We start from the raw sequence: 13348 nt of genomic DNA, 5'->3' as shown, positions 1-13348 counted from the left end.
ACAACATGGATGGATGGATGTTGTGCAGGAAAGGGAACGATATTTCTTTTTTTATTATTGTGTTTCAGGAAGGTATTTTAAATAAATTAATTTAGGTAGTATGTAAGACAATTGTTTTTGTTTTGTTTTTTAAAGGGGGGTTTACGATACAATAGACGATAATGGGATAACGATTTGATATTTTTGGGGAAAAAAAAAATAGCATTTGCAAAAATAACCACGCTTTTATTTGACTTTGACTCTGGACCAGAGCTTGGGCAATTTTGCCTGGGCGACCGTGGCTCAGGTGGTAGAGGGTCGTCTTCTGATTCGATTCCCAGTACCTGACTATGTGTCGAAGTGTCCTTGGGCAAGACACTGAACCCTAAGTTGCTCCCAGTGGTCGACTAGCGCCTTGCATGGCAGTCCTGGTGTGTGAATGTGAGTGATTGAGCTGATATGTAAAGTGCTTTGGGACTGCTTCAGTGTGGGGATAAAGCACTATATAAATCAAGTCCATTTACCATAAAAAGAAAAATCTCAGATTTTTTCCAATGCACTTAAAATATACTGCAGACATCAGATATATTGTCAAAAGTGCAACTTTATTGCTGTGATTGTCCTGAAGAACAAAAATGCAAAAATGCATAGAACAATCCCAAAATACAAAGTAAATGATTCTCTGTCATTCAACAATTTAAAGATTTAACCCAGGTTTAAGAAAAAGTGCAACAGCAACTTCACAGTAGCTTACATTTTCTGATTAAGAAATCCGATAACTACATATTTTATAACATATAACATTACAATTAAAAAAAATAATAAACTCTTCCCTTAACATCTCAGCATAGTGTGAATAAAACATTAAACATGCCTGTGGCGCACATGTAGCCTACTCAAAGGGTAAACACAGGTAAACAAAGAGGGGGCTGGCTCACATCACATTACGAAAAAAATTAATATATATATATATATATATATATATATATATATATTTTTTTTTTTTTACTCGAATTGCAAAATAAAAATTGTTTTTATCTACAAATTTGATTACATCAATACCAATTGAACCATTGATGATACATCACGTGACATTTTAATGTCGGAACATCTTGCCGCACGAAATATCGTCCCACCTATAGTTATTTCGTACAGGAGAGAAATGATGAATAATGATTCAGATGTACAATGAATCGCAGTACGGTGAATGCTTACATAAGACATTTAGTAGGCTTATTACATGTCATCCTCTCTCAAACCTCTAAAAATGCATACTTGGGCCACCATACCATCCATATTTTGGATGAAAACAGACAGATACAGTGGATCCCCATGTACACCTTTAAGAGTCAAACCCAAGGCCAAGAGTTAATCTACTGTAAAAACTTTTAATAAGCACAGTTAACCCGTCCTTTACACCCAGTGTCAGCTGGCATGAGCTTCACCCATTCATGGTCTCACTGTAACAGGTTTAAAACAAGCGCTAAAATGACAGACCAGTATTTGCTGTAAAAAAGCACATTATAATTCTTAGTTTTAATTTCAACGCAAAATGACACTTTACGACAAAGTGACCTCAGTCCAAGGAAAATTACAGCTTGCTTTGAGGACAGGAAAAAGCTTTAAACTGTGTTTACTACAAGAACAGACAAGAAGAGCAAACAGAATGGAGGTCGTGATGACAAATGTAGCTAAAAATCCTGACAATGCAATGGATGCTTTGAGTTGGATCTTCATTAGTAAGAACTAAGGTTCCAAACTAGTCTAGTCAAGTATAGATACTTGAATAAAAAGTGACTGGTAAAAGTTAAAGTATTAAAGTTGCTCCCTTACTTAAAGGGGACATGTCATGCTAAATCCACTTTTTTAGCCCTTAAATGCATTTTGTTGTATATTTAGAGTGCTTAGAAGTACAAAAAAATCAAATTAGTCTCTTCAGGTGCTCCGTAGATATCTTTATATTCTGTTTTGCTCATATTTTTCAATCTGTTTCGATTTCTCTATTCTCTATTACGTTTTTTGAACTATTACATCACAGTATTTGCAGCGGAACTGCCAAATTAGGACATCAACTCCAGGTCCAACACTTCGAGCAATCCGCCATTTTTATTTCTCGCTTTTATTTTGTAGTCCAAGCTGAAGGATGCTGAAGTTACGAGAGGAAAAATCAAAATGTTCGGTTGTTGGATGTAGTAACCCACACGCTTCATTACACCGTCTCCCAGCATCAGAACCTTTTCGAAGTGCCTGGTTGAGTTTTATTTTTCACGGAAATGTACCCACATCTGTGGGTAAGGATGACTGCTTCAGCAACCTCCGCCAGTATAAAGAAGGATTTGCCGAAAGACTTTGTCTGATTGAGGGTTCAATTCCTCTATCTTTGGAGACGACGAACAGAGCACTTCGCTGTAAATAACGCTAAAAAGTGTGATGATAAGACGTCCCTGTCATTGTTTTGTTAGCATTAGCAGTTTCACCGTCTTCAGACTTCATATGTTAGCGCTGTGTGCTCGTTTTAGATCCTTGATGATATGGCCTACGTGATTTAATTTAAGTCTAAAGTTTTCATTAGTCATTTCATTTTGCCGCTTTTGTCTTTGAAAAGACTGTATTAAAATGCATTTCGTGACGTTAGCTTGGCGCTAGCGTTAGCTCGGTGCTTGTGTTAGCTCACTTGTTAGGGTTCTGCAGGGGCCTGTGGAGCTATAATAATGAGGAATTCAGACCCAAGCATTGCAGTTCCGCTTTATATAGACCACAACTGTATGATTTATATGTAAAAAGGAAGGATTTACAACCATGATATGTCTCCTTTAAAGAGTAACTAAACCCCAAACCAACTATTTTCTGCTGAATACATATGTATTTGGGTATAAAGTAGTCATGTTGATTGATCCTAGTCCCACTCTTCACATTTTAGTAGAAGTATTTTAATTTTGCGTATTCAGTTGTAAAATGTCAGATATACTGGCCTCTACGGGTTGAACACAGACTATTACAAGTGAATGATCTCCAGCGATTTTGAACCCCATCAGTGATACTGTCTGACAAATGCGTTAAAATACAACGTGAGCGAAAAGAGCAATTTTGCAATTTTAAACTTTCAATTCAAGATTCTGGACTTCCTGTGTGTTTTTTGGCTTGGCTTTACTTGTCATGTCATGTGTCAATTTTCATGATTCAACAATGAATACATTTTTTTGGCAATTCCTATCTTGTAATGCATTTTTGGCATACTTAGGGGCGCTGGCGCGTCCAATTTTTTTGAAATCGGAACTAGCCAGAAATTACAGAAGCACGTGATTGAATTTTGTTGGAATTTTTGAAGAAAGAAAGAAAGAAAGAAAGAAAGAAAGAAAGAAAGAAAGAAAGAAAGAAAGAAAGAAAGAAAGAAAGAAAAATAATCCAACCCAATAACAATGTTTCCCCCTTTTTGAGTACCGTGAACTAGACATTTTCAGAAAGTGCAGGGGCATGCCTACGACACGACAAGGATCCCTGGCACGTGGCGTTCGCATAGGCTCCGCCCCTTCCCTCGTAGTGTGGCCATTACAAGAGCAAGATGCCCTTTGCCAGCTCGTGGCGCTCGGGCCTAAAAATATTAGCGAGCAGCGCAGACAACTGCTAAACGCTAATCTGACCCATGTGCACTGTGCAGTCCCACCCACAGGAATTCTCCCTCCCTCCATTCTCCACCTGTATTGCTTTACCTTCCTGGCTTTTGTTGTTCTCCTCTTTCCCCTTTCAGCTGCATTTCTTACCTTTGCTGGAGAAGTACGACTCCATACGGGTGGGGAAGTTTTCTTTTAATATCCGCGTGTCACTCTGAGATCGCTGGCTATCTCTATCTACCTGTGCTCCCCTCTGTCCAACACGTCACGCTCCATAGATCAACAGAATAAAAGACACACACATAGCTTTCTCCTCCTCCTTCACAGGTCAGAGCCGCCCTCTGTAATAATACCTCCGTTTGTATGCACATGTGATTGTGCAGGGAGGCAACAAAGGCCCGAACAAGCTCCATGGAGAGTCAATAAAGGAGCATGACTGGATGGTGATTAAAATCTCCAGGTAAAGACATCATGGGATATGAAAGCAAAACGGAAAAACTATGTCTGCAAACTGTTCCGTTTAACTATGGGTGCTAAAGTCACAGAGCTATGGCTGGTGCAGGCATAGCAGCATTAGCTACGCTACAGCTTGAGGTGTTGGAAATGTTGTGCCATTGGTAAATGATTAACATTTTCTAAATTGCAGCACAACCGTGCACACATTAACTCTAGTCAAAGTTATCAAATGCACCCTGACAAAAGCAGGAAAAAAACATCCCAAAGGTAACAGTAGTTCCCTCACTAGAAGACAAAAAGTATTTTGTCCTCAAAGTCATTAATTACAAATGTTATCCAAATGCTTAGCAAGACTTTGAAACGCTCTCTTTGTTCTCTGAGGCCAACCAGTCATTAAACAAAGATTCACAAATTGATGATGAGTCCTTTAATTCTTTAAGATTTATGTCGCAGTGTTTATTTCTGGTGTCAGATAAAAACCAACCTGTGACGTCCCCACCGCAGAGACTGGGTAACAACAACAATCCACTGGAACCATACTAATGTCTAGCCCACATAGAAAAGAGAAAGTTATACAAGTATAGGACTGAATGGTACAAACTGACAGGCATCCACATACCTAGAGTTTGGTTAGAAGAATGGTAAGAAGTGTTATTTGTGAGCTGTTTTTTTTTCTAAAATGTTCTCCAGAGGTGGGAAATCCTTTTTACTGAAGACTAAATGTTTATGTGAAAGCTGCCATCGGGTGATGTAGAATGGTAAGTCAAAAGAACTGCAGTAGAAACGATTCAAACGACTGTACTGAGGGTGAGGTAAACGTCACAGATTCAACTTGGTTCTACAGGTCATTGATCGTTCATGTTTTGGTAGTGTACTATATATAGTATTCTTATAAAAATAAATATACATAATAAAGCCTGCAGGATTACAGCCTGGATGTCCATGTACTTTTAGCGAACGAGACAAGCTTAAAAAACCATCCTCCAACTTTGACAACAAAACACCCAACAAAAGCTGTATTAATTATTTGACACCAATTGATCAGACTCAAAGGCTACGTATATACGGCAGGACTTAATGCTGAAATCCAATGTTTTTGCTCCTATACGACCTATATCTGATGTTTTTATAGCAGTCTTAACGACCCAAATCCGATTTTTTTAAATGCGACCAAGGTCACTTGGATATGTAGTCTTAAATCCGATACGTATCCGATCTTTTTCCATGCGACTGCAGTGTGAATGGCCAGGTCGCATTTATCCATGACCGAGGCAGATTTAATGCACGTTTAATATGTTGGCATCATTATTAACAGCTGGAGCTGTGAATGTAGCAGAGATGCAGGCTGTGCGCTGTCTTCTGATCACCATAGACCAGAGGGGAACAGGCTAGGCAAAAGTTTTAAGCATCCACTGTTGATTATCCTTATGTTTGATACGTGGATTAGGTAAATCGATCCAGTCTCTTGCGCGCACTGCGCATCTGTTTGTGTTTGACGTGTGCTGATCTGTTCTGTTTCACATCAACATTTGTTTATTAATAATAGCAGGCTCACCACTAAAACAAATGTAAATATGTCATTTGTATCAGGAAAAAAATGGTTTTAACTGTCAGTTTCAGGTCGGGCACGGATATAAATACCTAACGCCTGTCGGACCTGTGTTGAATCAGATTCTGGTCAAAGTTTGAAGGTTCATGTCATAAATAGTCTGTGTTTAAAAGCAAAACGGCACCACAAAACACCGAAACAGAATATTTGTCTCTGAGGCACCAGCCGTAACAATCCTCTTAGCACCAAGACATGGCTTACTGAGATGAATACATTGTGGGATTCGTGGCCTTCCAATGCACCTTTTAAAGTAGGAGGTCGGAAAATCCAGAGTTGTGAGGTTTGCCTTTAAACGCAGCACTACTGCTCCTGAGGTATTGCTTTGTTTCCACACATTTGCACGCACTACTCGTTCCATGTCCTCTACGCCTGACGGCATCCTATGCAGTACCCATTTAAGGTAGAGCAGCTCCTCCTCCACATTAAGATAAGTGAAAGACGTAATGCCCTGAACTCTTTCAAAGGTGCAAACATACTATATCTTTAAAACTTGCATTTGTATTTAATTAAGGACAACTGAGACTGTCATTCCATTCTAATCCATCTCTGTTGGTGTTTGACCCAGGAAAGACATTTCAATTAAAGGGTTTCAACAACTCCAGAAATAGTGCAATAACACAGACAGGAAGATACCAGTGATGCATTTCCTGACCAAGACGCAGGGATTATTGTGTCCGAGGAATGTCCTGAATTGTGTGCAAATAGCTTTGAGGCGTTATGAAGGAAGATCCTGTGATAAAAACTGATGGTGAGGATGTCTGTTTTTTACATGAGATGAAAACCAGGATTGGGGTCAATTACATTTTTCACTTACAATTATGCTTTCAATTACCCACGTTCAATTACAAATAAATTACAATTACAGTTACCAGCAATTTTTCCAATTACAATTAAATTCCAGTTAATTCTTATTCTCAGAAAGTAAATAACAATTATCTTGTCTATTACTAACGTTCAATTACAATTGATCACAATTACTGAGCCTGAATTAAATAACTTAAGAAAAGTTAACCTTCCTCTTGTATTAGCTTTCTGTTAGCATCTCTTATGATAATAGGTCCTAAACCAGCTGTAAAATACACTAAAAACAAATATCTATCATCTAATTTCTTTATTATTCTCTATTGATTACCTTAGGCTTCCTAATCAATGAAATTATAGGTTTAAATATTTTTGGTGTGGGATTCTGAGCCTTTTTTGTGTCAGTGTACCCCTTGAATTTTTTTTTTTAAATGGTAAAACATATGAAACATTTTAATAATTGTTAACTTCATGTGTAGAAATCGACATAGAACTGTAACGTCGCTCCCCAGTTTTGCGTTAAATTATAATTGACAATTTTTATAGAATTTTCATGGCAATTTCAATTACAAAGTCAATTATCTGAACTCAATTACAATTTCATTATGATTATGACGTAACAGATTATTTAAATTACAATTACGCCATAAATGTAATTAATGATCAACTATGCGATTACAATTATGATTGACCCCAACCCTGATGAAAACGATGAGGGGAACCTGTGTATTTACCTCTCACTATGTTGTTGCATTCATGATCATCATGTGACACCTGTAATTCCATCATGATGACGGCGTGACAAACAACCAGGATCTTTGGAGACACTAAACTACATGTAATGACAGGAGAACAGTCCCCATGAACTTCCTGAGCAACACTTTGAAGCATTGTCTGCATCATGTAGATAATATGTCTAGCTTATGTTATATATGTATATATGTATGTATGACTCAAGTTGGACTTAAAACCAAAAACGGCACAAAAACACCAAAAATACAGGTGGAAAAAAACGTCCAATGGAAAAGGTTTACAGAGGACTATTATATGGGAGCCAACTCCCACATATGCACCAACATTCACCTCAGTATAGTTCACACATGAGAAGGAAAGCAGACGTTCACCATGGTTACAGGAGCAGCTGTGAGGAAACAACAGTATAGGACAGTGGTTTTTTCTAGATTTCGTTTTTCATTTGTGGAACAGCGGGCTCTCCTAAACCCCAAAATGTGTCTGGAACATTGGTTTCCTGAAGCTTAATCTACAAGTTCAAAACAATGAGTTGAATTTAAAGAGGGATTCAGTTAAATTACAACTTTTATTACTTCAATAAGAAGTAAATACAGTCTCCAAAAAACTAGTAACATTTCTCGATTACTTTTACATTTTTCTTTCTGAGTACCCCCTGCAATGTGCTCCTCAATGTGTGTGAACCAATGAACTAGATTTATGTTTCACAAAGTGAAAGTACAGAAATACGGTATGGAAGAGGATTAGAGCCACTGGAGAAAGCAGAACAAAACACAAAGCCACTGAAAGAATGAAAAAAAGAAAAACAGAGCCAGTAGTGGAAGAAAAAATAAATCTATTTCTTTTTTTCTTTTCTATTTTTTTTGTCTTTTTTTCTTTAGTCTTGATTTATATTTTATTATTTTATTTGGTCTTAACTTTTTTCCAATTCTGTTTTTTTCTTTTTTTTCACTAGCCCTAATCCTCTTTCGTGAATACAATGTTGGGTTGTTTTAATTTAAAGATAAAAAAAAAATAAATAAAAAAAAAAAAACACCGATTTAGTGGTGCCTAAATAGGTTAATTTCTATAGGTTTATTACTTCTGGTCTTTTTATTTGTTAAATAAAATCACTCTCTCGACTACCCTCTGTAGTGCCATCGTGTACACCTAGGGGTACACGTACCCCCATTTGAGAAACACTGGTATAGGTCATAAGAAAGGCAACAGTAGGCGTGAAAACTAATGATCCTTTGCAATACAAAATATTAAGAATTCCATGAGATATTTTTTCCCAGAGAAGAATCATTCACCCTCGACTGAATATTTACAGAACTGCACATGATAATAATAATAATAATAATAATAATAATAATAATAATAATAATATAATAATAATAATAATCATGATAATCATAATAATAATAATAAACAGAAAAAAACAGTTCCAGGATAACAAAAAATGCAGCTTTCCAGGATTTAACTGTCACTTTAAGTCTTATTTTAAACTAATAAGTCAAACCTCTGTTTGTGTTTGTTTAAACACGATTAAAACAGCTGCTGTGTGTGAGGAAAAAAAGGATAAACAACTTAGGATGGGACAATATATCATGTGACAAAATATAGCGATATTAAATCAACGACCAGATTTCGGCGCCAACCAACTGCTTAGCAATGATACTGTATTGTAAGCAATATTAATGATAAAGAAACAATGACAAAAATGTGAAGAAAAAACCTCTCTGAGTGGGGAAAATTGAGAACTCATGAATAGAGAATGTTTCTTTTGAAAACTTTTTAAACAGAGAAGTGGCCCTCTGTCTAACTGTGTGCGAAATCTTAAGTAAATAGACAAAATGACTCGCAAAAGCATACAAAATGAAAGAATAAAATACAACAAAAAATTAAAAAAAATGTATATAAAAAGGCCAAAAAAATAAAATAAAAAAATAAAATAATAATAATAATAATATAATAATAATAATAATAATAATAATAATAATAATAATACACAAACTGGCAACAGAAATGCACAAAATTAAACTAACAAAAAAACATACAAGCTGACTACAAATACACTAAAATAAAAAAAATACCAAACGAACACAAGAAAAATACACAAAAGGAGAGTAAAACGTGAAAAAACCTCAACACATGAAAATGACTCAGGAAAACAAACACAGACTATCCCTATGTTCTTTCCTGTATTAAAACAAACAAAAAAAGAAAAAAAATCAGATCAAAATACTGATAAGAATGTTGATAACGTGGCCCTCAGATCAGAAAACCACAATTTTTTGGCCCCTGCTGTGATAAAAGTTGTCCATGTCTGCTTTAACAAAAATTCATCCCTGGCATATTCTGTCCATACCAGCCTTATAGAAGTCATTATTAAGTCAGTGATGCTCAACATGTGGCTCTTTAGGTCTGAATTTTAATTATTATTCCCGCAGAAAACATTAAAAGGCCGGGGTACATTTGTGAACCCCTTTTTACCCATTTCCTTTGGCCATTTTGCAACTTCCTTTGTCACATTTTTTGAGACTTTAGCTACCTTTTGCCAATAAATATCTCTTTTTTTTTTATTTTTGTCCTTTCTTGATTTTTTTTGGCCACTTTTTTAACAAAATAAACTAACTTTTGACCAATAAATACCACTTGTTTCTTTTTTTCCCTGCATTTTGGCTGTATTTGTTCCACATTTTTGCTCTTTTTCACTCTTGTTTGCCAAATTTTGCACATTAAAGAATCAGAATCAGATAAGGATTTTATTCACCAGGTACAGTTTCAAACAGCTGGAGGAATTTAACTTGGCAGTTGGTGTGAAGAACATGCGCACCAACACACCAAGGCAGCCATCTGCGGCGCCATCATGTTTAAATGAAAAAGGGAAAAACAGGAGGAAAGCTACTCTTTGCCATTTAATACCACCTTGTTCCTCTTTATTTGCCTATTTTTTTTGCCCACTCTTGATGGCTTTTGACCCATTTTAGTCACTTTACACTCTTTTCTTGCCACTTTAGGAACATTTTGGTCACCCTGTTACCATGTCTGCCTCCGCTCTCTCTTCCAAAAAAAAAAAAAAAAAACGTAGCGGACCGGACCGGCCCACTTCAGGTCGATTGCCCACTTCCTGGTTACAGACCAGGAACACGCACTAAAAAAACCTGCAGATTTGAAGCTCTAAATGGGTCTTTGCTGGTGTAAAATTCTCATGCATGCAAACCGAGTTAAATCACATCTGGATAATGATTTCACTGGTCCAGAGCTGAACAACAGGCGTTCCTTTCTTTCTACATTATGAGATCTGTTTAACTCTCTTTGTCATATTGTTGGTAGGATCAGGATAATGTCCATGTGTTTGACTTTAGCAGCCAGAAAGCACAGAGAAGACATTTTTTAGTAGCTGCAGAACTTTTTTCTGAAGTGCAACTAATGAATTCATAGCATCTGCTCAAGGGCCACTGCCACAGAAAAATATCATGTCATAATCACTATGAAACACTCCTTTTGTCCCTCTGATGGCCTTTTGGGATTTTATCCTCAACATGAAGATGTCTTATGTCTTGGCTAGAAATTGTTCTTCAGCTTTTGCTCTGCAGTGAGATCCCATCAGATTTCACTGATTTAGTGTCGTCTCAATTCCTTTTTTTCACTAAAAACAAGGGCTGGGGCAAAAATTGCATTTAATTGATTAATCAAATTTGTAGATAAAAACAATTTTTATTTTGCAAAATCGAGTTTTTTTTTTTTTGTTTTTTTTTTTTTCTTCATCCCACTACAATTTTTTTCGGACTTATTCACATTCCGATGTGAGCCAGCCCCCTCTTTGTTTACATTTGTTTACCCTTTGAGTAGGCAATATGTGTGCCACATGCATGTTGAATTTTTTTTTTCACACTATGCTGAAAAAGTTTATCATTTTTTTAATTGTAATGTTATATGTTATAAAATATGTAGTTATCTGATTTCTTAATCAATCAATATGAGCTACTTGAAGTTGCTGTTGTACTTTTGCTTAAACCTGGGTTAAAGCTTGAAATGATTGATTTACTTTTTATTTTGGGATTGTTCTATGCATTTTAACTCTTGAGGACAATCACAGCAATAAAGTTGCACTTTTGACAATATAGCTGATGTCTGCAGTCATTTTTAAGTGCATTAAAAAAATAAAAAATAAAATAAAAAATCGAATCGAAAATTTAAATTTTTCTTTAAAAAAATCTGTTTTTTTTTTTTTGTTTTTTTTAGGCAAAATCGCCCAGCCCTACTAAAAACAGCTTTAAACACGAGCCTAAACTGGATAGCACAACAGTGTTCCCAGAGACCATTACTAACCTGAGTCCTGATCATTTTCATGCTTACATTACGGACGCCCTCATTAGATTTGACATCATACAGAAGATGAAATAGGTCTTCATAGTATCTTATATTTCATGGTCTCTTTAGTGCTTGTATGCACAGATCCAAACCAAGCCAATATACAGTTTAAAATCTTATCCCAATAAAAAATATCTTTATCAAGTCAAGCACAGATTTCCATTTATAAGAACATCAAAAAACAGCACCAACAGCCAGAGGTGAAAGTAACAGAAGTACTCACGTTACTGTAATAGAGATGCTTTAATGGGTACTTGTACTTTTTAAAGTATATTTCTAAATCAGTCATTTCACTTGTACTCAAATACATTTTAAAAGAAGTAAAGCAATTTGTGACATTTATACACCCAACCGTTACTAAGTAAATTATATTTTTGTGTTTTAAAATGATCAACGGACATTGTGAAACTACAAAAAATGAATTGACCAGACATCAATCAAATGCATCACATTATAAGCAAACCAATCAGATTAAACGTAATGCACGGCGCAAAAACAGCAGAATGTCGGTTATTTAGTTATTATTTTATTTTCAATTGAATTTATTGGTGTTATTAAAAAAAAAAAAATGTACATTTTGACAAAACTTTTATTTTATACAGATGCCTTTGTGGAAAATAAATTGGTCTTTTCCTTTTTCAAGTTTATACATGAGATGTTTACTGTATGCAAGGGAACCGTGGCAAGATTTATTACCACAAATAAACGTAGGGGGTGAAAGTAACTCGTAACTTTTACTTTGAGTACTATTTAATTGAGCTACTTTTTGCTTGTACTTGAATATTTTATGTATGACTTACTTGTATTTGTACTTGAGTACAATTTCAACCAAGTACCAGTACTTCTACTTGAGTAGGATGTGTCAGCACTATTTACACCTCTGCCAACAGCTGTGTTGAGTCCTAGCCTTGTCACTCATCACTAATAGTCAACAGAAACTACTATCAGCATGTGCACGTGCACTAAAACTGGGAAAAGGTAAAAGATAACTATATCATTTGACTATTTATCTCACTGTAACATGACCTCATTTACATACATGGATTTCAATGTTGTTCAATGTTGTATACAGATTAAATACTAGCAATCTCTACTCCTGCCACTCAAAGTATGTGTACACAAACTGGCTGTTGCACATTTTTTCCTGTGTCAATAGACCGGTAGCATGCTGTTTAAACCCTAACCCTACAACTATGTTGTAACTTTAGTAAAAAAAAAAAAAAAGGTTACAGTTTTGAATGCTAGGGGTTCAAAACTGTAAGATCATGTGTAGCTTTTTCAGAGCTTCCACTGTTTTTCAAACAATGGCCTGTCAGACACTCCTCCCTTCCTTTCTAAGAAGCACAATAAACTGGTATTCTATGCTTTTTGTCATGCTAAATTTGAATCAGCAAATTTGCCATGAAGGAGAAATACCTTTTAGTGAAGTAATCTCATGTTGGATGGATCTGGCGTTGTCCATTGTCACCCCCCTTTGTGAAAAATGACGTTAGCAAAGCTGTCAATTAAAAAAAATGATCATAAAAAAATAAAAGTTGTCGCTTTTCTCCTCTAGGGACTTTTCCTGGCTCTCTGGCCCTCTATAAGCACTGCCGACAGAGGACTGTCCTATAATTTTGTGGCATGTGTTCCACCATGTGCACACAAACGCACTCATTTACAGCCTCTTCAACACGCAAACATTTTTGTGTGTGTCGGCATCCGTGGAAAGCTCCTCCCACAGTCCCTCCTGTTTGTTTTTTCTGCTTCCCTTATTCATCGAAAAATGACTTTAGTCACTGCA

At 36.0% G+C, this 13348-nt stretch overlaps 1 protein-coding gene across 8 annotated transcripts in view; it reads right to left on the bottom strand.

Moving 5' to 3' along the window:
- Window positions 1-13348, bottom strand: part of LOC114477761 (plectin-like) — a 171791-nt gene that overhangs the window by 108977 nt on the left and 49466 nt on the right. For 2 of the 8 annotated variants that reach the window (XM_028470334.1, XM_028470336.1), the window contains exon 1: window positions 3741-3780. The exons of the other annotated variants lie outside the window; for them this stretch is intronic. In XM_028470334.1, the coding sequence (XP_028326135.1) occupies window positions 3741-3765 (25 nt within the window). In that variant the 5' untranslated portion in view covers window positions 3766-3780. Of the gene's footprint in view, window positions 1-3740; window positions 3781-13348 lie in introns of those variants that run through there. 8 annotated transcript variants of the gene reach the window in all.

Source organism: Gouania willdenowi, chromosome 16, assembly GCF_900634775.1.
Source record: "Gouania willdenowi chromosome 16, fGouWil2.1, whole genome shotgun sequence".
In the NCBI taxonomy this organism is placed as follows: Eukaryota; Metazoa; Chordata; class Actinopteri; order Blenniiformes; family Gobiesocidae; genus Gouania; species Gouania willdenowi.
This window is presented reverse-complemented; position numbering and strand designations above follow the sequence as displayed.